At 39.0% G+C, this 27,103-nt stretch overlaps 1 protein-coding gene across 2 annotated transcripts in view; it reads right to left on the bottom strand.

The window, feature by feature from the left end:
- Positions 1–27,103, bottom strand: part of SHQ1 (SHQ1, H/ACA ribonucleoprotein assembly factor) — a 96,339-nt gene that overhangs the window by 25,515 nt on the left and 43,721 nt on the right. For both annotated transcript variants that reach the window (XM_036092960.2, XM_036092961.2), the window contains one exon: positions 16,523–16,643. In XM_036092960.2, coding sequence (XP_035948853.1) covers positions 16,523–16,643 — 121 coding nt within the window. The remainder of the gene's footprint in view (positions 1–16,522; positions 16,644–27,103) is intronic.

Raw genomic sequence — 27,103 nt, 5'->3', positions numbered from 1 at the left:
GACAATAAGACACAATAATACAATTATTACAATAAGACAATGTACAGACACTGTAGAGAAAACAGGAGAGATAAAATAAGTCAGATAGTTTTCAAAATTTAGATGAACTGGACAAAGTTCTAGAAAAACACAAACCTATTAAAACCAACTCAAGAAGAAACAGAGAACCAGAACAGTTCTAAAACAACTGGAAATTTTGATTGAATAGTTAGAAATCTTCTCAAAAAGAAAAAGTCAAGATGGCTTTTTTGGTGAATTTTATTGAAGAATCAAGGAAGAGATCAATACAATTTATAGAAATTATTTCAGAGAACAAAAAAGGAAAGGAGAGTGCAAAAATGGAAAATTATGAGCCAGATTCTTCTCTCCTCCTTCCATCCTCTTCCTTACTCCCCCATCTCTCCTCTCTCCATCCCTATGTTTCTTGGTGTGCACAATACACAAACATAGTCAGCAAATCAAATCCAGAATCATATTTAAATAATACATCACAATCAAGATGGGTTTATCTCAGGAATGCAAGGCCTAACTTAAGTTAGAAATTTTATAAATGCCATTCATTACATTAACAAATTAAAGAAGAAAAACCTTAAGATGCATCTCAAAAGAGGAGGGAAAATATGCAATGAAATTCACTGACCATTTAGGATCAAAAACTCTTTGCAAACTAAGAATAATGGGAACTTTCCTTACCTTGATAAAGGCTACCTACAAAAGCCTGCAGCAAATATCAAAAGCATTTTCTTAAAGATAAAGAACAAGATAGGGAAGTACATTACCACCATTACCTATTCAGCATTGTGCTGGAGGGTGTGACCAATACCATAAAATGAAGAATAAAGAAAAAGAAAGAATATAAAGATTGGAAAAGAAGGGGCACCTGGGTGGCTCAGTGGGTTGGGTGTCTACCTTCAGCTCAGGTCATGATCCCAGGGTCCTGGGATCCAGTCCTGCATCGGGCTCCCTGCTCCAAAGGGAGTCTGCTTCTCCCTCTCCCTCTCTCTCTCTCTCATGAATAGACAAAATCTTAAAAAAAGAAAGAAAAAAAGATTGGAAAAGAGGAAACCAAACTGTCATGATTTGCACTGCTATTTCCTGTATAGAAAACTGGAGAGCACCTATACATAATAGATAATAGCACAGTTTAGTGAGGTAGCAGGATACAGAAATCAATATAAAAATGTGAAATTAACATTTCTGTATGCCTTAAACAGTTTGAAAGTCATTTAAAAAAAATTATCATTTACATGCAATAATCCCAAAGATGTACAGAGATTTTAAGGAAAATATGATAAAATTTCACTGAAAGACACCAAAGACAACTTAAATACAGAGTCATACCATGTTATGGAAGGAGACTAAATGTTTTGGTCTCCCCAAACAGATTAATGGATTTCAAAGCAATTCCAATCAAAATGTTTTTCATGGAACTTGACAAGCTGATTCTAAGATATAAAGCCATAGTAATTAAGAATGTATGGTATCCGCACTTGACAGACAAGTCAAGCACTGGAACTGAATAGACAACCCAGAAACAGATCCACGTGTATATGTAAACTTGATGTATGGCAGAATGAGCGCTGCAGGATGCATGAAGCAAGGATGGACTATTTAATAAATGAAGCTGGAGTAAGGTGATCCATATGAGAAAAAATGAAACTGGATCCCCTGTCTCATAAAACACACCAAATCAGTTCCAGGTGGACTAAAGACTTAGATGCTAGATGCAAAAGAATAAAAATTTTAGAAGATACTGTATGAGAATATCTTTATGACATCCACATCATAAAGAGTTTCTTAAATGAGAAACAAAAAGCCTGCCTCTAAAGGAATATGCTGATAAATTCTACAACATTAAAATTAAAAACTTCTGTTTATGAAGACACTACAAGGAACCTAAAAGATAAACTACAAACCAGGAGAAAATGTTTGCAACATATTTAACCAATAAAGGACTAGTATCCAGAATACCAGAAGAATCCTAAAAATCAAAAAGAAAAAGAGAGCACTAATGAGCAAGAGGCAATACCACAGACTGACGTCTCACAGAAGGAACATGAATGGCTCATAAACACATGAAAAGATGCTCAGCTTCATTAGTTATCAAAAAATTGAAAATGGAAATGACAAAAGGAACTCTTTCAACACCCTTGCAGATGGTCAAATCTTAAAATCTGAACAAGTATTGGCATTAAGGTTGAACTAGGGAAGTTCTCATACACTGCTGGGTGGGTGAATAAATTGAAATAAATTGGTACCACCACTTTGGAAAACAGTTTGACATCACCCAGTCAAGTCTCACCTACAACCATCCCCTAAATGCTAGCAATTCCATTCCCAGGTATAGAGGTTACTAAAAAAGTGTACACAAGTACACCCCAAAGCATTCACAAAGATGCTCAGAGCAGGGTTTTCCTAACACCCCAAACCGGGAAGGAACCATTCACCAACAAACAATCTAGAGAATAGAAAAACAAACTGCAGTGTATCCAGACAATGAGAAAGTACACAGTAGGAAAAAAAATAAACTATACCACTGTACATCATCATGTAAAAATCTAAGAAAAAGAAAAAAACGTTATGTCAAAAAGGCAAGTAACAGAAAAACACACACACAGTAGGATTCCATTTACATAGTTGAGAAGCAAGCAAAACTAAAACTAAACTGGGGTACATCCAGAGATGGTAAAACCTTAAGGAAAAGCAAGGTAATGATTAACACAAAATTCAGGGTGTGGTTACCAGAGGTGGGGGGGAACATGATTGGGATTGGTCCCACAGGAAGCTCTGGGCAACTGGTCAGGTCATCTATTTCTTTTCTTTTTTTTTAAGCTTATTTATTTTAGGGGCACCTAGGTGGCTCAGTTGGTTAAGCGTCTTCCTTTAGCTCGGGTCATGATCCCAGGGTCCTGGGATCAAGCCCCACATGAGGCTCCCTGCTCATCGGAGAGTCTGCTTCTCCCTCGCTCTGCTTCTCCCCCTGCTTGTGCTCTCTCTGTGTCAAATAAATAAATAGACAGCTTTTTTTTTTTTTTTTAGTAATCTCTACACTCAACATGGGACTCAAACTCACAACCTCGAGATCAAGAGTCGCATGCTCCTTTGACTGAGGCAACCAGGCGCCCCTAGTAATCTATTTCTTAAGGTCAGTGGTGAGTACATGCATGTTCAGTTTCTTATTCTTCTTTAGAGTGTACATACTTTATGTGTTCTTGTATTACTTTATATATCATTAGAAAATATTTTAAGAAAATAACTAAACTCTATAAACACACGAAAAGGCATACAAAAGGTAACCTTCAACAGATACCTGAGCCCAATAGTTCCTTTAAATAATAAAGGAAACAACAGAGACAAAGAAAAAAAAAAAACTAACCTTTATTCTGAATTAGTAACTAATGTACAGATCACCCACAAAGAGGCTAAGTTCTGTACCTGGAAGAACCTCTCTAAGGAAAGCCAAGAATTTCCTTGAGAATTACTTTATGCTAGCCGGGCTCTTCATCCATTCAGCTGTGCAGGCCATAAACCCAGGCATCATGCTCCCCATTGTCCTCTCCATCTCTCCCCAGACCCATTCTAGTTCCTCATGTTACTTCCCTGGTCAGGCCACACTCAGGCCCACAAGCAATTCACACTACTACCCCAGGCATCCTCCCCCACCATCTGCCCCACATCCCTCTCTGGCTGCCCAATGCTCCAAAGATAGAAATTACATTTCCAAACACTACCTAGAAGGGACTGTATGGTCTAAGCTGTGACCTCCCCCACCCCACCTCCCACACATACACCCTTTGTTTTAGCCACCATCTTTTCTTTTGCAGCACTTTCCAAGGTTCTGATTTCACTTTTTGCACAGGTGATTATTTGATTAACAATTCTCTTCCCTTAGACCGTAAGCTCCTCAAGGGCAGGGGCCATGTCTGGTTTTTGCTTACCATCCTAGGCTCAGAATCTTGGCAGGGAATGTTGCACATAGTAGGACCTCATAACTATATGTTGAACGAATGGATGGAAGAACAGATACACAGGCCTAAAGCAGTCACAACCGCCCTAGCCAGCACTGTAGGATAACAGGATCCCAAAAGATGTGAAACAAAGTAGATTCGTGGCCTCACCTCTCATTCCCAAGCCTCAAAGGGACAGCCCATCTTAGATTGGTAGGGGATTCTTGAAAAAATATGATCTGTGGAACAATGTTACACTGTCCTACACAGAGGATGAGAAGCGTTTGTTTAAAAATAAAAACAAATGTTCTCTTACAAACCTGGAGCAAGACTGTATCTTTCTGATAAAAGGTAAGATAAACCCAGTATTTATCTTCTGAACATTTCAGATTTGGAATTTCACCTGAAATCATGGATTATAATAAAGCTTCTGAAAGCTAAGTATGTGTAGTGCTGCTGTGTTCAGAATACAAGCTTTGCAACTTCTTCAGTTTTTAAAGCTTGGTTTTTATAATTAATCCAGTATTTAATAGAGTGGAGAGCCTTTGCCAATAGTTCTATTCAGATAGCTTTAGCTTACACAGCTCATAACTGAAATCCTTTTAACTGCTGTGTCCATTAAAACAAGAATATAGGACATATGCTGACAACTATAATTTTAAACATCAAGTTGAAAATGAAGGCAATTTCTCCCAATAAGAACAAAACCCTTGTTTTCCTGAAGCATTAGGATACTCTAAGGATAGAAATAAAATCTAAATTGGCTGGTGAGCTTACTTGGAATGGCACAAGGGTACTTAATACTACACGTGCAAAGGTGTTTTATTCTTTGCTCCAAAGAGTATCTCTGGGTTCTAGTAAGGTATCAAAAAATGACATACCCAAAGAACAACTCTGGGTATTTATGTGGCCTGGGGTTATAGGCAAGAACGAGTCTGGAGAAAATAAGATGATCAGAGCAGACATCACTTTTCACACTGCACTCTTGTCTTTTAAAGCACACCACAGAATTTTAAATCTGTGATGCAACATATCCACCATAAGACTAACAAAAGTTTAACTAAACAAAGGGCAAATATGTTATAATAGAAGTGTATTCTATTGCTTGATGTGTTCTTATAAGACTAAGAACACATGCATAGTAGACTTCTAACGGTGGTCTTTTTTCTGCTGTGTAATTTCATATAAATAATAAAATGGCACAAGGAAACATTGAAACTCCACATTTGAAAATAATGTCAAATTACCACTTGAGTTAAATGCAAAGTTTATATTTGAGAGATCTCAAACCAGCACTGATGGATTATCTAATTATTCTGTTTATTTCATTTCATTCAGGGCATGAGGGCTTTCTTTTATCATTCCTTTATTTAGTTGAGACTTGCATGCAGACCACTGATGTATGTTTTAATGTGATTGCACCACTTCAGCATATACAGCTTTATATATATGCTGCTTTTTTCCATTTAGCTTTCCAGTTATAATTTTTCATGATAGTAGAACATCATTAACCCTCCTAGACAGTGGGCTCCTTGATGCAGAAATCTTGACCTTAATCTTACCTCCAGCACAGAGTACAATGCTGGCCATAGCCAGGTGCTCAATAAATTTTGGGTTCAATCGGACTCTAAACTCATTTAAAACAAATGAGCCACAGAGAAGAGAAATATTTATAATTATAAATAATTATATTAAATAACTGATAATTATAAATAAAGTATTGATAATTAATAAAGACGTATAAATACTTTAGATGTAGTTTGATCTACAAAACTCTGTTTTCACAGGTGTATCTGCCCATGAAAAAAGGAATAAATCGAATGGCTATACCTGTTTCCTTCAGTCACATCACAGATCACTCAATATGTCTCCTGGTCATGTGCGTAATTTGGGGATGACAGTCTGGAGAACGTCTTGGAACTGATGGTTGAAATACCTTCTTCCTTCTCAACCAGCTTACACACTGTCTCCAGACTTGTGGACAATAGGTGGGTACAGATCCTGGGATGGTCAGTTCTTGAGCCTGACTCCTCGGGGAAGGTGCATGGCATTCCCAACACCACACTCTGGGCCAATACTGCACACCAACAAATAGTTGGCATGCAGGAGATCTAAACGTCCATCCACCTGCCCATCCAAACACCCACACATCCTCTCTCATAACCTCCAACTCACTTGGACTTCCATGTACATAAGTAAACAAGCATGAAGTTATAGGTTTCCTTCATCATTTATCCCCATACATTAACATCTCTGTAAGTAAGAGCATATATCCTTGTTTTATGCTAGGATATGAAGAACAGAACACACACTGCAGGTCTTACGACAGGTTTAGTACTGTGTAAAGAGAAGGTAAAGCTGCTTCTTTTCATTGAAGCTTTTAACTGAATTAGAAAGGAAATTTTCAGTTCAATGACCATTTACTGAATGTCATTAATAAGCGGCATACATTTGGCTAAGGTGCTGGGGTACCAAGTTGAATATGACCTTTGCCCTTTAGAACATTCACAGTCCATATTTCTCTGGGCCCTTTGTCCCTGAGTCAGTAATTAACAACCAAAGCACAAAATCATTCCTCATGGAATCATACATCTTGAGAATAAACCTCTATCACACCCCACTCCTAGACACATGATCGTCTGTTTCAAATTTCATTCTTTTTTTCCTCAAAATGGTAGTTGGGTTTTTGTTCTTCACTGTTTTAAATTAACACAAGAATCCCAAAAGCAAAGACTACATAAGGCCCAGTCGTTTTTGCTTAGGGAAATATGTGCTGCCATCCTGACAAAGGTTCTGCATTCAGAAGTTAGGCTTCCTTTTCTTCCCCAGGCAAACAGAACAGACAACTGAAGCAGGGAGTGAACACTTCACATCTGGCATAAACATCTCAAGCTCCAGTACCTGAGTTTCTATGTCTTCAACTCAGTTCAAGCAGATGGCACAGACCAACTCCCAATTGCCTAGGCAAGACAACCCTCCCCCGCCACGATTCAGAAGAAACGTATGTGCTTCTCTCTGGAAATAAGGATGATCATTCCTCTAAACTTCGGATCAAGTATCCCATCACTAAAAAATGTTTGGTACCCATCAAACATGAGTTTTGCCAGCAATCCATATGTTAAATATTAATGACCTTAATTTCTTTCCTTTAAAATAAACAGATATGCCTATTACAGTCTTCCTCCACTACGAAAAGATGGTTCTCTGTGCTCCATGGGGTAAGTGCACTTCACTTTGGAGGCCAATGCAATAAAAGATTTGGAGAATGTATATATTAAAATCACAATTTTACAACATAACTCTCCAGGAAAAGGAGGTAAGACAAACATAAAATAAAAACAGAAGGGACACCTGAGTGGCTCAGTGGGTTAAGCGTCTGCATTTAGCTCAGGTCATGATCCTGGAGTCCCAGATCGAGCCCTGCATCAGGCTCCCTGCTCAGTGGAGAGCCTGCTTCTCCCTCTGCCCCTCACCCCACTTGTGCTCTCTCTCTCACTCTCACTCTTTCTCTCAAATAAATAAATCTTTTAAAACAATAAAACAAAAACAGAAAACATGATGTGCTTTATGACAGTACCAATTAATCATTAAGTTTAAGAAAAGCACAGAGCTTCTATAAGGAAAAGACAATGCAAATATTTAACAGCTAACATTTTCTTCAGTTTAAACCTTTCAAAAGCCCACACTAAGTAAAAACATTTAAAAATGAATCAGAAATTTGTTGATATCCACCCATTTAAAATACAGTCTGTCAAATTCTTTCAACATTCTGTTGATATCTATTTTTTAAAGATAAAAACCATTTCCTGGAAAGCTGTTTAAATTGAGAATAGTTAGCAAATAATCTGATAAAATTATCTAAAATAAGTATCATGTATCACTTAAAATCTGGAACCATACCTCAAGCAGGCCCGTTCCCCACCCCAGTCCCGACAATATGCTCTGTAGCTCTATTTATTATTTTCCCAGCTTCTATTTATTCAGAAAAGTAGTCAGAGCAGGAAATGGGACAAGTCAAATGATCACAATCAATCTCATCACCTTCACAACATGCTGTGAGTGTAATTAATCCTCTGTTTATTTAGGGGACTTCACACCCCTTACATTAAGGCAGCGACTCCCTGCTGGCTTCGGTGGAGATAATTATGTTATAACAAGGATTGGGTTTCAATCATAATAGGCAGAAGAAAAAGGAAATTGTACTTGAAGTTGACAGTTTTTTTAAAAAGCCTTCTTGTGACTCCATTCAAAGGACGCTCTTGACAAAGCTCTCCTTAAACAGAGCACTTTCCAAGTGCGATAACCACACGTACGCCACATTAATCAACGTAAGCCTCTTCTCTGAATGACACGTGAAGACAATCCAAGCACTGTCACAATTCTACATGAAGCAGAGAGTACTGGTTTACAAAACCAGACTAAATCAAGCCCACCCGAACTCACTTGATCCTGTGAGCATCCTCCAAAGACCTCAGATGGGTGAGCAGGCCTCAGAACAAGGAGGTGAAGGAAAATACCAATTTGCTCACACGGTAGCTAATTATACGCTGTAAAAAGCCCTGGCTCCAGCAAGCCAAAACCAAGGATTTGAGAAGTCTGGAGCCAAGTACCCAGGACCAAAAATGAGTAAGGAGAGAGACAAACCTAATGCCACCACCTAGTCACGGCTCTAAAATGGGCCTGACGCAGGCAAACCTCCTTGTACCAATAATGCTGTGCGTTCTCCAGTTCGGGGCGTGCCAATTTCACCTCTGAAACGCTCCATCTTTTTTTTACAACAACTCACAGGTACACTTTCTCCTCTAATCTCTACCTTAAGAAAATTAATGGGAAAAGATAAAGCCTTGCCAACTCTACATTTACACACCTCTATTTTTTTTATTAAAAGATCATAATGATGATGCCCACAGTACATGCGCAAGTAAAAATGATGTACGAGCTATGTTTCCAAATTTCTAAAAATCCTCAAATATGCCAAACCTTTAGTTTTCAAGGTCTGGATTCTTGATGATTCGAGTATCTGTATGTATTAAGCTCCTGAGGTAGCTTTAGCATCTCAGTAATATTTCACTACCTTTCGAAACCTTTTAAGCTCTTGGATAATCAAAACATGAGAGACACTGAACATTAATGATATGAGTTCCAGTTCTTAGTAAAAACACAACAAAACAAAACATGGTATCCTGGAATAGGAAAAGCCGTTAGGTAAAAATTAAGAAAACCTAAATAAACTATGGACTTCCGTTTCTAAGAATGTATCAATAATGGCTCATTAATGGTGACAAATACACCTACCAATGTAAGATGTTAATCACAGGAGAACTGCGTGTGGGTTATTTGGGAACTCTTTACCATATTTATAATTTTTTAGAAATAATAAAACGATCCTAAAATAAAAAGTTTACCTTTAAAAAAACAGTAGGAGAAAAATTACAAATTAGGAAAACATAATAAGCAAAAAAAAACCCAAAACAACAATAAAACCCCCCCACAAAATTTTTAACATTCAGATATAGAATTCTTTTGTTAGTTTTCTCAATACACATAGTTACAGGTAGCATTCATATCTTTACAGAGTTATTTTAGCCTGAAATCTGTAGGAACATTCATAATCCTATGATTTATTGGCATATTTCTTGTAAGAGAAGTCTAATGAAGAGCGACAGTCCCCAGTGGGCACCGCTGAACTACTGGTGATAAGGTAAAGAACCATTAAGTAAATCCTTTCTATATGAAACCCCATGGAAGGGATACAAGTGAATGAATATTGGCATGCACTAATCTTTTCTTATGGAGATAAAACCCACTGCCATCCAGGATGAATTTGTGGATTTAATTAAAAATAAACAGTAAAACCAAAGAGCAACTTGACATGCCAGAATAAGCATCTTACCAAGAATGATTTCAATTCAAGAGAGGTTTAACTTGCTTGAAATTATGCACAATTGTTCCCTGAAATTTCTATATGCTAATCATTAGCAACTAATGTAGCACTTAACATTTTACCATTTGTTGCAGAAGTAACTTCCGATACAAAAGTAAAACCACACAGTGAGTGCCTGGTTATCATCTGGTATGCCTGAATTCCACAGAGCCATGAAATCAATTTTCTTATCTTTACTCTAAGTATCAGTGACATGGGTGACGGTAAAGTGTCAGGGTTCTTCCTCAGCTATAGCTCAAAATAGCATCATGGACTTACAGCGGTGTCCTCTTAAAGTGTCTGCATGCCCTACATGCCCCCTTCTCGAAGAATGCCACTCACTCGTGACAGAGTGGGCCCTGGCACCATGTGTGTACCACCTCAGAGAGCATCCCCACCCCTCTCCTACTGTGACCAAGGCAACTGGACCAGGAAAAGACACGGACCCATGGCCAGGCCAATCACATTCTTCCTTCCTGGGAATTGCAAGCAAGGAAGGGGACTTCGTAGTTTCTTCTCCTGAAATCAGATACATGTGAACTCAGCTGCGGGACAGCCATTCCCCACGTGCATCAAGAGAGAAGGCTGGCAGGAACTTGCGTGAAGGAGCAACACAAGAGACCACATGTTACCAGACAGTAAGCTGACTGCCGCACTTCTTCAGGACTTGAGCTCATGAGACCCAGCTGCACTCCCTGCACCTGGCTTCCAGAAGATAACCTGTGGGCTCCTAACTAAACTCCTGTTTTTTACTACAAAAGTCTGAGTGCATTTGTCTTGTGTAACCAAATGGAGAAATAAGGATTTCAAATGCAGTCCTCTTACCAAAACACCACCACCCCAAGCTGTGTACTCCCTTATTCATAATAAAGGGACACGACAAGGATAGATAAAACTGATCTAAATGCAGAAAAGCCTCATATCCGTTCTCCCCCTTCCAACACACCATGTCTACAACCAGGAAATCTGTTCATCATGATGCTTCCTGATCATTATGATTATTATGATATTCATATGTGTAACAGTACTATGCAACCAGATGCCATTGTTTATGTTTTGCTATTAATTTATGTCCCTTCTTTGTCCAAACTCTCTTCCATACATCTTTTCCAGCTGTGATCCAAATGTTCTTGACTACTTCTTTATGGATATTCCTTAGAGACCTCAAATCGACATTTCTAAAACTCATCTTCCCTCTGTCTTCTCTTCCTACCTACACCCTCTCTCCGTCTTCTCTTCCTACCTACACCCTCTCTCCACTCTTGTTTAATTTCAGCAAGTACACCTCCAAATGGCCCCATTAACTGGCCAAGGAAAATGTGGATCTCCTCTTTGACGCTTCCCCTTCTCACTCTCCCCAACATCCCGTCATTACTAAGTTCTGGTTCATCCACCTCTCAAATCTGACCAGTCTCCTTCCCTGCTCACTCCCCTGGCTCAGTCTATGCCTTCTGCCCACATCACCTGCAAGCTAGTGAGCCTTTCAGTGTTAAGTCTGAGCTCCACCCCACTCAATTTATTCCCTGTAAGGGGACCTGATGGCTCTTCGCAGAATCTGAATCTCATCACATCACTCACCCAGATACTGCATGGCTTAACCTCTTCAGTTGCTCCATACTCTCCCAGGACAAAGTCCAAGCATCTTTAAGTGGCCAAGGCTCCACATGAACACCTTGGCCTCATTTCTTTCTTCCATGCCTATACCTATGATCCATCCATCCTGAGCTTTTGAGCACTTTAAAAGAACTCTTTAAAAGAACCTACTGTGAAATACTCTTCGCCCCTGCTTCCTCATCTGCACCTGATCTACTCTTACTCATCTTTCGATTCTCAGCTTCAAACTATTCCTTCCAGAAGCTGTTTCCTCTACCCCAAGGCTAGACAATGTGGCTTCCTAAGTGCTTCCACAGCATCCACGCTTCCCTACTGTAACCGCTCGCAGGCTAGAGCACTGAGCTCCCCTCCCATCTGTACTCCCCACCACGAGAGCAGCTGTAACATGGCGTGTCTCTCGTCCACCCGAGCATCCCCATCGCCAACCTCAGTACCTAGCATATATAGTAGGGCTCCATAATCAGCAGTTGAAAAAATAAGTAATTCTCCTTTTACACTCAATGCTGCTGTTCTACCTTGGGATTTGAGTTACCCCCACCCCCATGACTTTTGGCAGATAAATCAAGAACAAGAGAGGGCCCAATCGAAGAGATTTATGCTATTTCCAGGAGCATAACCCTATCCCCTACAAAAGCACATACACAGAAGAAGCAACGGAAACAGTATAAAGCAATGATGAGGTCCTAAGTTTTCTAGAACTTTAAGATTACAGTGCTGAAATGGCTTTATGTTCACTCACACCTGAGGAAACTAAGGTGCAGGATTTAACAAATGAGACAGAATTATTCAGTGATAGAATGATTTCCCTACACAGACTTTGCACCTTTGAGTCCAAAGGACCACCAATAAGATTTGGTGGAGCAAAGTATGCTAAAAAGCAGTGAAAATAATAAATGCACCAAATGTATTTGTCAGGGTAAACTATCAGTTCAATGTAAAATGGCTCAGCACATCAAAGACATTTTTGTTCTTTTCCCCATAACCAACTACCTTAAAAAAACTATATTAGAGAGAAAAGGTGTGATTTAACACCCTCATGACTAGCTCAAACTTAGACTAAAGACAGCCAGGATTTTAGATTTTAATTTCATTTTTTTAAAAAGAACAAACAACCAAAATTTTTCCCATGTAGCTAAAACAAAATAATACCCAATTTGATCTCTCATGTTTCAATATACACCATGCATTAAAACCGTAAGGTATCAAATTTTCTTCAGTGGGCATATACTTCTTTTATAATGAGAAAAAAATTAGTTATTTTTTAAAAAAAACACCATGCTATAGATATTATGTTATAAAGGAAAATGATTTATAGGATACTATTATAAGACAAGTTACAAAATGGTAAGTGCAGTATTATTTTCACTGGTTTAAAAAATGCACTGGAAAATAAGTAGAGAAAATATTAAAATACTAACGCTGGCTGCATTAGATAAAGTGATGAAGTGACCTGCTAAAGTCTTAGAGGCCAATGAGGGAAAACTGGAACATATTTTACAGCTCATGCTTTTCTCTCCCCACTTACATAAAAGGGTGTGAACTTTCAGAGGGTTAGAACTATCCCTGCTACTGATAAATGCAGCTCACCAGGAAAATCAGGGAAGGGCAAAATGTACTGAATGTAGCTGAAAATGTCAATTAAGAGGAAAAAAAAAAGTAAGAGCCAATGCATAGTTTTTAAAGTTTATGCTTTTTTTCTTTTTTTAATGATGAAAAATGCTCTTTTAATTGGCTCTACTAGGTACCTTTCAATTTAATGAAAACTGTGCTCCTAAGGGACTGTGATGGGCCCCAAATAGGTGCTCATTCACAGGGACTTTAAAATTTTAGAGCGGGAAAGAGATAAGCACTTAAATTACTACAAAATGAGGCAGGCATGAGACGTGCCCATACGTTCTTAAACCAAGTGCTATGGGAGCATCCAGGAGGAAGACAAGTGAGTCATTAATTCCTCCTTCTATAGAAAAAGCTCCCTAAAGGGATGGCTTTTTTCTTGTTTTTTTGGTGTTTTTTCCCACATGCCATGGGTAAAGAAAACTGGTTGTCTAGGTGGCCTATCTGGGAAAACATAAAATCCAGACCCAGAAAACCCTGAGACTATCAGACACCTATCTCTTAGAGGCTGCATGACCTCAAGCAAATCACTTCCTCATGCTGCCACCCAGGGAGCATCTGCAGCCGTGACCACTACACTCGAAATTTCCAGGGAAGCTTGTGGTGAAGGATGACAGGGAGCGTTCCTTTTTCTTCTTTTTTTTTAATTTTTTTTTTATTATGTTAGTCACCATACAGGACATCATTAGTTTTTGATGTAGTGTTCCATGATTCATTGTTTGCGTATAATACCCAGTGCTCCATGCAATACGTGCCCTCCTTAATACCCATCACCGGGCTCCAGAAAAATAATTTGCCATCTGTCACTCAGAATAAGAACACAGGACCTTCCGTTTTGAAAATCTGTGAGTATACTCTATGAGACACAGATATCACAAGGAAAAATAACTACACAGTATAGAGCACAACTTAGGATTTAACTGTTGACCGAACTCCATTAATTCAATGTAAGAATGACTTTGCTACCCACATTCCAGCAAGTTTTTGCCAAAGTGAATGTCTGACTGTAAAAATGAAATGCTGTTCTTTGTGCTCATTATAATTTAGCACTTATCTGCTATTTTAAATACAATTTCAGTCTTTATTATTATAATCAAAAACATCAAATAGGGATTAAGGAAAATACAGAACTATTTTAAAATATAAAAATAAGGAGCTAGATTTCACTGGTAAACTAACTATATGGGAAAGAAAGAAACCAGAAGGTGAAAGGTGAGGAAGAAATTCATTATGAAAATCATGAACATTCACTGCAGTATAATTATTTTAGAGCCAAGACAATTCACAGTAAAAATGATATTGGAAAGCTCAATTTTGTTGTGTTTGAAAAATTAAGGATTAAATTAGAAAATGTAATAAAAATCAGGTAAATGAACAAATGTGTTATTTCAAGGGAGAAAAAAATAGGCTCAACTAGAGTTAAAATATAAGATACAAAGTGAGGGGCGCCTGGGTGGCTCAGTCATTCAGTGTCTGCCTTCGTCTCAGGTCATGATCCCAGGGTCCTGGGATCGAGCCCCGCATCGGGCTCCCTGCTCCGCAGGAAGCCTGCTTCTCCCTCTCCCACTCCCCCAGCTTGTGTTCCCTCTCTCGCTGTGTCTCTCTCTGTCAAATGAATAAATAAAATCTCCAAAGTAATCTGAAGAGTTCCTGCTGGTTTCCCTCTCCTGTCTCGCTTCCCAATACATTGTATCTCTTTGAAAAAATTACTGTTATCATAACAATTATTAGGGACCTAAGAATTTCATCTCATTTCCTGCAACTTAAAACCAAGGGAAAAGGAATTTTTTTTAAGCGCAAGGAGGTGTGCTAATCCCCACACGGACATGAGGGCACACACCCTTCCACTTTAATGAAACATGATCTCCTCTCTAGTTAATAAGGAATGCCACAGAGAAAAGAGGCGCTCATAGAAATGGGATCCTCACACAAACCTCAATGCTCATTACATGTTTATAAAATCCTCACCCTGAAGGGAACAAGAAAAACCTAAACCCACACAAATAGACTATTTCAATTTAATTTTATTATGAAAACAACAGGAAGTGGCAGCAGGGTACTTGATAAGCTCAATTAGCAGGAGGATGAAATGAAGTGATGACATGCCATGATGACCTCAGGGGTTAAAGATGCAATTTTCCATCTGGCGAAACCGAGATTTCCACCACAAACACTGCCGCCACCTGCTGTATGGTAGTAGACCTTATGAGAGCAGACCAAACGTTTCTCCTTACAACACACAGAGCCTCGAGTTTTGTCTTATTTCACTCTGCATATAATTGCTTCCCCATGAACAGAGGCCAAAAATAAATTCTATATAGTGGCTCACTCCGAACAGGCACTAAAGGTATACTAAGGCACTCACTGACCAATCACAGCGGTGGGACAACTATCATGATTGTTTTTCTTCTAAGTCAAGAATGATACTGTGGGGGGTGCCTGGGTGGCTCAGTCATTAAGCGTCTGCCTTCGGCTCAGGTCATGATCCCAGGGTCCTGGGATCGAGCCCCGCATCCGGCTCCCTGCTCCACGGGAGGCCTGCTTCTCCCTCTCCCACCCACCCTGCTTGTGTTCCCTCTCTAGCTGTCTCTCTCTCTCTCAAATAAATAAATAAAATCTTAAAAAAAAAAAAAAAAAAAAAAGAATGATACTGGGCCATCATTTTCCAGAGCACCTAAGAAGCCCTCCCATCAAGAGCTCTATTTGTGTGCTCTCAATTAATCGTCTTCTGCTACTGAAATGGATAATTTGGGTATAGCTGTTGAACCTCTTCACAAAATAAAAGTTCACTGCCTTTTTAAACTTCATAGGGTTACCGAGGGAGGCAATGGTAAACACTTTGGGCAAATCTTATATATACCACGTTGGTGAGTGTTCGGTCCCTTAGATGCATGTGTTAGTTACCAAGAATCATGTTATGAAGCTTTGAAGGTTGTCTTTTTTATACTCTGAAGAATGGATTCTGTAAGAAGTGGTTAGCCAGTGGGATGATAGCTGATGAGGTCTGTGCCCTGTGATGTTTACACAGGTGTCCAACATGGCACACACACACACTCACTCACTTACACCCCCCAATGTAAGTAATCTGCAGACACAAGTTTGGATACTCAAGGATGGAACTTTGAGATTTTACATTGGACAGTCAATAACGTAGCAATGAATACTCACAACTGTCTGTCTGCACGCCTATTTGCTAGACTAGAACCATGCTTCCCAGCAAAATGAACTTTTCACCATCTGCACCTCCTCCCGAAGCAAATTTGCCAAGCTCCCCATGTTGATCTTCTTTAAAGCGTTTGGTAGCTAGATGCGGTTTCTTTTTCATTACAACTTACCTCCCAGGCTATTTCATTTGTTTCCTCCTAGGTCAGGAGGCATTCCAGAAATGGGAGCATGTAAAATTCATAAGTAACTCAAAACTTACTTGGCTTTCTGAATCCACACACAGTAGTCTGAGATGTAGAGATCATTCAGAATATAAGCGGGATCATTTTCCTGAAAAATTTTGTGAACATCCAGTAGACACTTTAAAACTGCACTTTTACCTAAAGAAAATTTTTTAAAAAATCAAATCATTCTTAAGAAAAACACATCTGTTTATCTTAAACTGAGAAATTCAGATACTGTAATATATTTATAGCAGTTCAGAACCTTAACCATGTTTTTAGAATATTTTTAACATTCCTTTATTGCATGAAATCTTATCAGTACTATAAAGCCCAAAGCTCTTTATTTATTTCATTAAGAATTATGAGTAAACCTTATGCTCTATTTCTATATCTGAGTAATTGTGGTTACTATAAAAACATATGAAACACAACTAAGTACATTAAGCAAAAAAGAGGAAAGTTTTCCTCACTAAATGAATATTTAAATGCACCACAGAATTATAAAATATTCTTCTAATTCAAGCTTTCAAAACACCATGAAAAAATTATATTCTGTTTTTTAAACTTTTTTATTCTTTATGTCAACATTTTTTGTTAAGGAATTATCTGGTACTAACTTAAGTTCTTGCACCTTAAAGAACTGAAGAAAACACAGACTGAAAACTAAAATATCACAGCACTCATTCAAAAATAAGCTGACAAAATCACTTGGAAAAAAGCCATCAAGTACTAAAGTCTTGTTCAATCTAATTACTTCCGCCTGATTGTTAAATGAACCTAATTTTAATCCCAACGAAAGCCTACAAAAGGAACCTTTGACAACTCAACAACAATTCCCTAGGTGTCCCGAACTTTATAACATTCCCTGAAATGTATTGACTATAAGGCAAATTACTAAATCTATAGTAGCACCACTTCCTTTGATCAGTAAAACACAGCATTTTCAGGTTAACAGTTTCATTCTTATCTTCACAGTCCCAAAACATAAAAATACTGTATATCGATTCCTGAAGATATTGGATGTGCTTTTATCGACATTTCCCTCTTGACTTTTAGACAGGATAAAAGAATCATGAGCTAGCTAATGACATCTCAAGGTGCCAAAACTGTTGCCACTAAAATTTTAACACAATTAACACTAGAAAATACATTTCAAAAGAGCAGGGACTTCTGTTTTAGTGATTTCTTTTTTTTTAAAGATTTTATTTATTTATTTGAGAGAGAGAGCACAGAGGAAGAATGAGAGGGAGAAGCAGACTCCCCGCCGAGCAGACCGCCTGACACTGGACTTGATCCCAGGACCCTGGGATCATGACCTGAGCCAAAGGCAGACGCTTAACTGACTGAGCCACGCAGGTGCCCCATGTTTTATTTAGTGATTAATCCCCACTACCTAGAACAGAACCTTGCAGCATCAGATTTTCAATTTCAATATTTTAAGAATGAATGAATGACACAGTGATCGCGTGCCTTACACCCTCGCAATTCCTCTCATCCCAGGGCCTCATACTGCAGCCCTGAGGATTCTTCCTGGAAACGCCCCTCGCAGCTGCCCTTTCCCCACCACTCCTGGTGCAACTATCCTCACCTGTACTCTCATCGTCTCACACCTGGATTGTAAGATCTCCCTCCTCCCTCACATTGCAGACTCTCTCCTAGTCCTCTGACACACTTCTCCATGCACTTCTTTCCTCATCCCCGCCCCTGCACATGCTTTCAAGGTCCTCTGCTCAAATGGCTCCCACACCCGGATTGCCTTTTTTCTCCACTCCACTTAACGGCATCTTAGCCTGCTTTCACGGCCTAGCCTAAGACTTCACCCTTCAGGAAGCCTGAGCTCACCTCCTAGTCTTCGGAGCTCTTTACTGAACGCTGCAAAGGAACGTGGAAAGGAAACAGTTGATCGTCCCCAGAACCTTCCCTGCTCATTTCACAGAAGCAGAACCTGAAGTTCAAGGTCGTAAGATACTCACAGGATCCAAATTCTGAACCGAATGGCTTGTGGCTAGCCACTGTACTACATTACCCACACGTTCTTGGCCCATTCTGTCGCCAACACATTTTATTATTCTGGAGTTAGAAATTAAGTTCAAAGCAGGGGCCAAGCCTTTTTCAGAAGTTTTAACTATGTGGCTTCCTCACATGCAGATGGGAAGAATGCCAATAAAAACCCCATTGCTCAATTGGTTAAGAGAAACAAATACTTAGAAGGCCTAAAACTACATTTGGTTAAGTCAAGACCAGAACTGTGACTATCAGAGTGGCCCGGGTTAACTATATCATATGACTAGTGTGGACCCCCCACAGCAAGCCTATTTTCATTACAAAGTATGTAATGTTGAAGGCAGAGTTTGATGACAGGAGGCAGGAAATACAATCAAAACTCACAGAAGTGATGAAACCAAGTTAGCCATGTTATCTCAAGAGAAAAAAATCAACAGAGAACTAACTAATGTGTAAGAATTTCTTGAACAGTTTTAATTGCCACAGAGAAGAAAATGTCAGGGCAAGCATATGCCAATTTCTTACTTTCTCTCTCTCCCTCTCTCTTTTTTGGAGGGGAAGCGTCCAGAGAGAAGGAGTTTACTTTTATAACTACCAACTTAAAGTTTTAAAAGTTAAACCATAGGTCTTTACAAAACAAACAAACAACAACAACAACAAAAAAAAGCAAAAGGAAAAAAACACAAAAAACTATTTACTTGAAACTTACACAAGCCCCTCTATAGTGTGACACCCCAGAATCCTGCCCCTCGAGGTCCCATACCTTACTAATATAAGCCGGTTAATAGAAAATGCAGGATTTGGAGCAAGACCTCACAGCAAATAAGTGAGTGAAGAAAAAGGGGCAATATGCTGGCTTGAAGGATAGTGGGAAAAGGAGACTTTAAATGGGGTGGGTTCAGGGAACGACAGGAAAAGATCATTTGGTTGGAGCAGGTGGTTCAAGTGGGGAAATGGGGAGGAGTAAGCAGGTGAGTTGGGAAGGAGTCAGAGTGTGTCACGGGCTGGGGAGACAGGTGTAAGAAGGATGAGGTATGAAGGCCTAAAAGCAGCTGTGGACAGCAGGGATAAGAGGCCCAACTCCAGGGATATTTATTAAGAAGGGTATGGAAGTAAGGTCACATGTTTAATGGAAATCCAAGGCAATCATTACCCTAATGAAATTATATAGCTTCATTTAGCAGACATGCCTCAAGTAAGGTTGTCCCCTTGCTAAGGACCACAAGCAAATTCACATCTTCACTACCACCAAAGAATAATAATAATATAAGAAATGTCAAAAATATTTTTTTTTAATTTAAAGAAAAGTTACATTGTATTTGTACATTTTGACTCCTATTTTTTTTTAAAAAAGACAAATACACATAGGAAAAAAACCTTAAGTGTATTTACACCCAAAGGGTATTAACGTGTCTCTCTGCATGCACTGAAAAAGTATCTAAGTGCCTGACATGTGTCCAGCACTGTTTTACATGCAGGACTACAGTGGCTTACTCTTCTTTGTACTTGCCCCTCTTTTCAAGATTTCCCCACAATAAACATTTATTTGTTTAACAAAAAGTTAGACACACTCAGCTACACAGCCAACCCCTGAAATATTGGCAAAGAATGCTAAAAAATTTTAATTCATATTTAAATTTTCTGTAAATTGTAATTTTGAACTGAGAAGCAATATTTAGATCAGGTAATTTTAGAAAATCACATGCAAGGCAGTTTTGAAAGGGAAAGTTGCGCGCTCTTGGAAAGCTGTGTTTTCACCGTATGTCTCATTCAAACTATTTTCACAGTATGCTATGTGACAAAAAAGGTAAAAGATAACTCAGCCACTGGCAGTTGACAATCTAGAACAATGTAAGTACATTTAAATCATCCTTTCCCCAGCAATGTGGACTGTTACCCCAAGGTCATACTTGGGTCTCTTTTGTTCCCACTCAGCCAGGAGACTTGTGCAGCACGCAGGTTTTTTTACTCCCCTTTGTACTGACTGCTCTTTCTCTCAGGTTGTTAACCACTTCTCTAACAGCTATCAGCAAAGAAAAAAAAAACTGGCCTTGCTCCAAGCTGTCATGCGGCCAGTGGCCAGAAGCCTTCAGGGACTCAAAGCACCTGGCTCCTGGGGGGCTTTATCCAGTTGTGGGCTCGGCACATAGCAGATAGGTATAAACTGCTCAGGCCTAAATCTGAGGACATTTTTCCTGCTCAAAGGCACTAGAGGAAAGTAACCGTTTTCAGCCAGTTCGCCGCCTGGTCCAAAGCAGGAAAAGAGAAGGTGCCTTGCACAGTAACCACGGTAACTGTTTTCACTACAGCAATGCACCAACAGACCTCTCCAAGATGTTAAGTCTCCAGAGTTAGGGATTCTCCAGATTGACACGGTCTTTACTTAAGCCAACCATAACCATGGAAGAAAGGCTTCTGGGACCCAGATCTCTTGTTCACTCGTGAAGGCAGTTTAAAATTAGTATCCTGGTATTATAAATGACAAGTGCCATGAATGTTTTACCTCAGGGAAAAATGACTGTACAATAACAACACAGAGAAACATAATGACAACATAAAGAAAAATATGCATGCCAGTAACAAGCAGGTGGGCAGTAAACAGTACTTAACACATTCTCTGGCTACCCCCTTCACCAGCTTTTCTTTAAAGAGAAGGCAAACTGGGGCACCTGAGTGGCTCACTTGGTTAACCGTCTGACTTCTGATCTCAGCTCAGGTCTTGATCTCAGGGTTGTGAGTTCAAGCCCCACGTTTGGTGCCATGCTGGGCGTGGAGCCCACTTAAAAAAAGAGAGACAGAGAAGGTAAACTAAGAGCAGTGTTTTCCTGTTCTGTACAGATGTGGCATTTCAGGCTAATAGATCTCAAAACAGAGACAAGATTGAGCTATTTTAAATCAGAATCCACTGGCTATTTGAAATTTTCCTGTAGCAGATCAGGTATGGCAATAATGTCTGACAGACAGACCAGCTCATGGTTGGAAGCACTTAAGAAATGGCTCCCATCACTAAGAGATGATCAGAATAGTGGATTTTTTTTTTTTTTTTTGGCTGGCTTTTAGCCAGCGAAAGAAAAATAATGTAAATTGCTAACTCTACATAATAAAAGCTAAATTTCTTTTCAACTCCTGATACGTTATAGCTGCTATGTGGCTGTGGTTTTCTGGGTATCTAGTTCTACCCTTTAAAGTTTTGAGCTATGTAAGACAAGGAGCCAAAAAGAGTAAAGGAAAAAGAAGTGGTTATTTAGAATACCTGAAGGAAAGCACTGCTTGGTCTTTATTTATAAAAATCAACTAAAAATAAAAGCCAACACTGCTATCGTTTTAAGATGGTAAGATATCATTAGATTCCTGGGATTTTGATGAGACCACATTATCAGAAGGGATAACTTAGGAATTACTTGTAACATTAATTTTCATAGATTATTAACCATAAAAACACATGATAGGGTAATTGTGTCAAATTAACCAAAATTACGAGAATCGAAGTGTGGTAATTTGCTTCAATGCCAGGCCCTGTTAGGAAGTAGCTTAAAGTCAAGTTCCTAACAATTAACACAAACATACATTAAATTCAGCTTTATGAATGCTTCTCACACCATTTGACTGTTTTATCCTAAAATTCCTCATATGGTTATTTAGGCTCTTACATTTCAGAGTTGTAATAAGAAACACACAGGAAGCAATAAGAGTTACTATGTTGAGCACAAATTTATGATCCCGTATCGATTTTTTGAACATTTTTAGTTATTAGAAATACATTATTATTATTATAGCCACAAACAAAAGTAACACAAAGCAAACATATACTTTGTAGATGTTCCCTTTGCCTGGAATGCATAACTCCCAAGTCCAACCCTAATTCACCATCAAGTCTCAAATCAGGCAGTACTGCTTCTAGAAATGGGGTCCCAACTCTCCCTCCAGCTGATCTGGGCTCTTTCATAATGCCTGGCACACCCGTCTAATATGGGAGTTAGGAGCTACCCACTTGCTCTGCACCGAGTACTTTACACACATTAAATCATTTAACCCCACCAATTAGGTACTTCCTTGCTCATTTCATAAATGAGAAAGGAGACTCAAGGATATGGAGTTGGCTAAGATTACAGTTATGAAGCAACAGTCAGGGCTTGAAAGTAAGTCCATCTGCCTCCCAGCCACTACGCAATAAATACTGTGTCAATATTTATCACCTGGACAGGTAAAGAACACGGCGGCTCTTCACCTTTCTTCCCTCATCTAGAACAATGTCTAACAAACTGTAGGATCCTGTTCAATAAGGCTGGTTGTTAATATAGTCTGGAGTACATAAAGCCTAAGTTCAGAAACCCTTGGTCAAACTGCTCAGTTAGTGTCTAGTTATAATACCTGTGTGATCTATAGATTAACTTTGTGCCGTGACAAATGTGGAATTCCAATTTGTTCGTGCCTTCCCTTATTATGTCTATTCCCTAACACGAAAGAATGTAACTATGCCAACTTTCTTACATCACTACACCATCAAAAGTTCAAATAATGGATTTAACCCAAGGCTGCCTTTTGCCTTTTCTGCTCTAACAATTCCTGCAAGGTTTGCTGCTTTAGAAGGACAGCCTTGACATTAACTCCATTTGCCTTAAAGTCACCTGTCAAAGCGGTGGTTGTTTCAGTCTAGAAGCATCCAAATTCAAGACAGAACATTAAAAAAAAAAAAAAACCCACCTATATAGTAAGCACAAAGGTAGAAGGTTAAGAAGCTGAAGATTCAAGGAAAAAGGCTCTGGAAACAGTTGCAATCTAAACCTAGATTTAAAAAAAAGAAAAAAAAACAAGGGGCGCCTGGGTGACTCAGTCGGTTAAGCACCCAACTCTTGATCTCAGGTCAGGTCTTGATCTGAAGGTTGTAAATTCAAGCCCCGAATTGGGCTCTATGCTGGGTATGGAGCCTACTTTTAAAAATAATAAATAAATAAATAAATAAATAAATAAATACATAAAATAGTGTTTATAATTTTGTAATTCTGCAGGTAAAATTTTACTTTAACTGTTCCTCCTTATGAATACAGAATGTATCTCAATACCTGGTAGCTCAACTTCAAATAAATTCATCTTGATGTTGTTTTAATTAAAACTATGAGACTGTTTTTCAATAGATATTACTTAATATTCACAGTTCTCTTTCTTTGGATTTAGCTTAGGTTCAAACTGGGAAAACTAAAATTGTACATGAAGTCAGAAAGAAGAAATATATAAGAAGAAAGACAACTGGATCCCTCAAATGGCTCATAAAAGGAAAAAACCAACCCAGTCCTACCAGCCTTATGAGCCCCTTCTGGTGCTTTGATATACTGATGAGTACGTCAAGGGAGAAAGAACTAGCCCTTTTAAAACCCTCCCTGTATTACAGTGAGTGTATGTTCACTGCTAAATGATGTGCACATTGATAATACAGAGTTACGCTTCTTTACATTTTAATCAATGTACAGTAAATATAATTTAGTAAAAATGACCAGGCATCCGTATCTACACGGAAGCTTATTGCGCATTAAAAGGTTACATGAGAATTCTGATTATGAAATTAAGATTTTAGAATTCTGGTCCCAAATTAGAAAAGGCTAAAGAAAGATCATTAAAAAGCCACATATACATAATTTTTGTGCAGTTCTAGCTAATGTCTCTGCAATGTAAAAATGGTAACAATTATAACTGTTCTGTGTGGAACAGTTACGCAGCCCATGGTCGGTCACGGGGGTTGGTCATGGGGGTTGTGGGTCCCCTTGCTCCTGGTGTTTGATCCTTAATCTGAATCTGTTTCCACATATCAACAGAGGGCAGACTTCTTAAGAACTGCTATGGGAAGGAAATGAGACAATGACCATGCAAACACATTACAGATGACAAGGGAAGAAGGACAACAGGTCAGATGGGATCGAGGGCCCCACCTGCTTCTCCCTCGCTACCTGAGAAGCATCTGCCCCCATATTCCTTCCTCCTCCACGCCACCGCAGGCACTCCAGTTCAGACCCTATTACCTGTGCCTAAACTACCTGGCTTCAGGTAAGAATTGTGGTCTCCTCTCTTGTGTGTACCACTAATCTCACCCCCTTCGATGACTGGATCCTCGGTGTTACTGCTGGATGAATCCAACTTTGTGAGCCTGTCACAGACCAACACCACACTCTGCAGTGGTACCTCAGTGAGTAAGGCCCAGTCTCTTCAGCAAGGTACTGCAGACTACCCACAATCCTGGCCCAACACACCATTCACACCTCTTCCCCACAATTCCCCTTCACAACCCAAGCCTCCAGACAAACTAGAGTACTGGCCATTTCTTGGACCTAACTCTTATTTTCCTCAACCTGCTTTTCCTTACCTTCTACTTTCTCAGGGAATACCTTCCTTCATTTCTTTTGTAAATTCCACACATTCTTTAAGTAATAACTACCACTAAGCCTACCTCATTAGACCTATGCTGTTTGCTTCTTCCTTATCAAGCCCTCACTTCTACTCAAAAGCCCACTACTGGGGTCACAGGTCCTGGAATCCTGTGATTCATGCCCTCCATCCTGAGCAGGTTCTGGCTGACAAAGCAACACAAAGTAAGTGGAAAGAAAAGTAAGGGTTCGGGCGCCTGGGTGGCTCAGTCGTTAAGCGTCTGCCTTCGGCTCAGGTCATGATCCCAGGGTCCTGGGATCGAGCCCCGCATCGGGCTCCCTGCTCGGCGGGAAGCCTGCTTCTCTCTCTCCCACTTACCCTGCTTGTGTTCTCTCTTTGGCTGTCTCTCCCTGTCAAATAAATAAATAAAATCTTAAAAAAAAAAAAAAAAAGAAAAGTAAGGGTTCTACCTTGTTTTTGTTTTTTGCTTTTTAAGGTTTCTGGGCATAGTTACTTAGGTAATGCAAGCTATGTCCTAACTCCTTCTGCAATCTACTCCTGAAACACACAAGGTTGAGACTCAACCTCAAACTGGGACTGAAAGAGCAGGGGTTTGGTGCAAGCCCTCAATGCAGCTGGAAACTGGCAGGGGCAAGAAGGTGTGAGAAAAACAGGTCAGCACTAGGAATGCTTGGAGTCGGAATGAAAAACCTAGGGCCCACACAGGTGGACCTGGGCACTCAGCCATGCAATGGCTCTGAGCATATTATTTAGAACCTCTACTTCATCATTAATACTTTCACTTTTGAAAATTTTTATCTTAAAGATCATTGCTTTCTAATTCTTTTGAAGTCCCCCAAACTGGCAATGTTACAGATCCACATGGCAACAACAGGCTACAAATGGGGCATGTATGTTGCCAGCTCACACAGGCCTCATTACTCCCGACTGTCTTAAACCCTGCCATGTCACTCACTCACCCGTCTGGACAAGCAGACATCTCAATTCACTTCCCCTAATGTTGAGGGACCTACTCTTATGGGAACTAGCTAGATCAGCTACATCTCACCCTATGGGCAGGAGAGAAAAAGCTGAAATGATCCCCTTCAACACTAACCAGTATTTGGGACGGAAGGCAGCCAAAGACCTCTGCTCACTCGTGAAAGTCTCCCTTTCAACCTTCTAGATACATATATCTGGAGCAAGGGTAGGATCATTTTTTCTGTAAAGACCCAGAGAGTAAATATTTAGGCTCTGCAGGCCACATAATGTTTCAACTGCTCAACTCTGCCATCATATCCCAAAAGTAGCCATAAACAATATGTAAGTGAACTAGCATGAATGTATTCCAATAAAGCTTTATTTATGGGCATTAAAATTTGAATTTCATATAATTTACATTGTGTCATCAAACATTATTTTGATTTTTCTGTTCAACATTTAAAAATATAAAAAGCATTTTTGGCTCATAGGTCATACAAGATGCATTTGGATTTGGCCTTTGAGTCCAGTTAAGTTATTTTCCTAAGGGACTTTCTCCTTTGCATCTGGTAAATACTCATATTTTGTATCTTTCCTTTGTCTTACCATTACTGTTACATAATAAACTCCTTAAAAGCTAAGGCCAACTCATATATATATTCCTATAACTCTTTGCTGATTCTGTTATGATGCCTTGCACAAAGAAGGAATTTGATTTATATATGTTGCATAAATGTCTCCATTTTTCAGTATTAATTCCTATTTAAAGGAACTCGAAATTGCAAGAATATAATTCTTCCATGTTTTCCAGATAACATATGAAGTACTATTTAATGAACTTCACCTAGGCCTGTTGCTATTACTCTGCAACAGGAATGTGATTCATTAGGGTCAAATAAAATTTTTCCTCTTTGTTCTTCCAAATTTGTCTTAAATATATACAATTTTCTGCCTTTATTCTCTTAAAAAAAAAGTAAACTTAAAGTTACTTCCTTAAAAATTCAGATCAATAAAAACAATCTCAAAACTGACTTTAGATTTATTAAACGAGGCACGAACTATAGAAAAAAATTTTAAGCCATAATATCAAACCACATAACTAACCTGGTTTTCCACATTGCTCAGCTCCAAAACTGCAGAAATGAACAAAACTTATCTTAAATAGTATTGGAAATATAATGCAGATTTCAATTATTTATTGATTTCAATATAGTATTCAATAGTATTGAATAGTATTCAAACAGTATTGGATATATAATGCAGATTTCAATAAT

The sequence above is a fragment of the Halichoerus grypus genome, chromosome 1 (genome assembly GCF_964656455.1).
Source record: "Halichoerus grypus chromosome 1, mHalGry1.hap1.1, whole genome shotgun sequence".
Taxonomy (NCBI): Eukaryota; Metazoa; Chordata; class Mammalia; order Carnivora; family Phocidae; genus Halichoerus; species Halichoerus grypus.
This window is presented reverse-complemented; position numbering and strand designations above follow the sequence as displayed.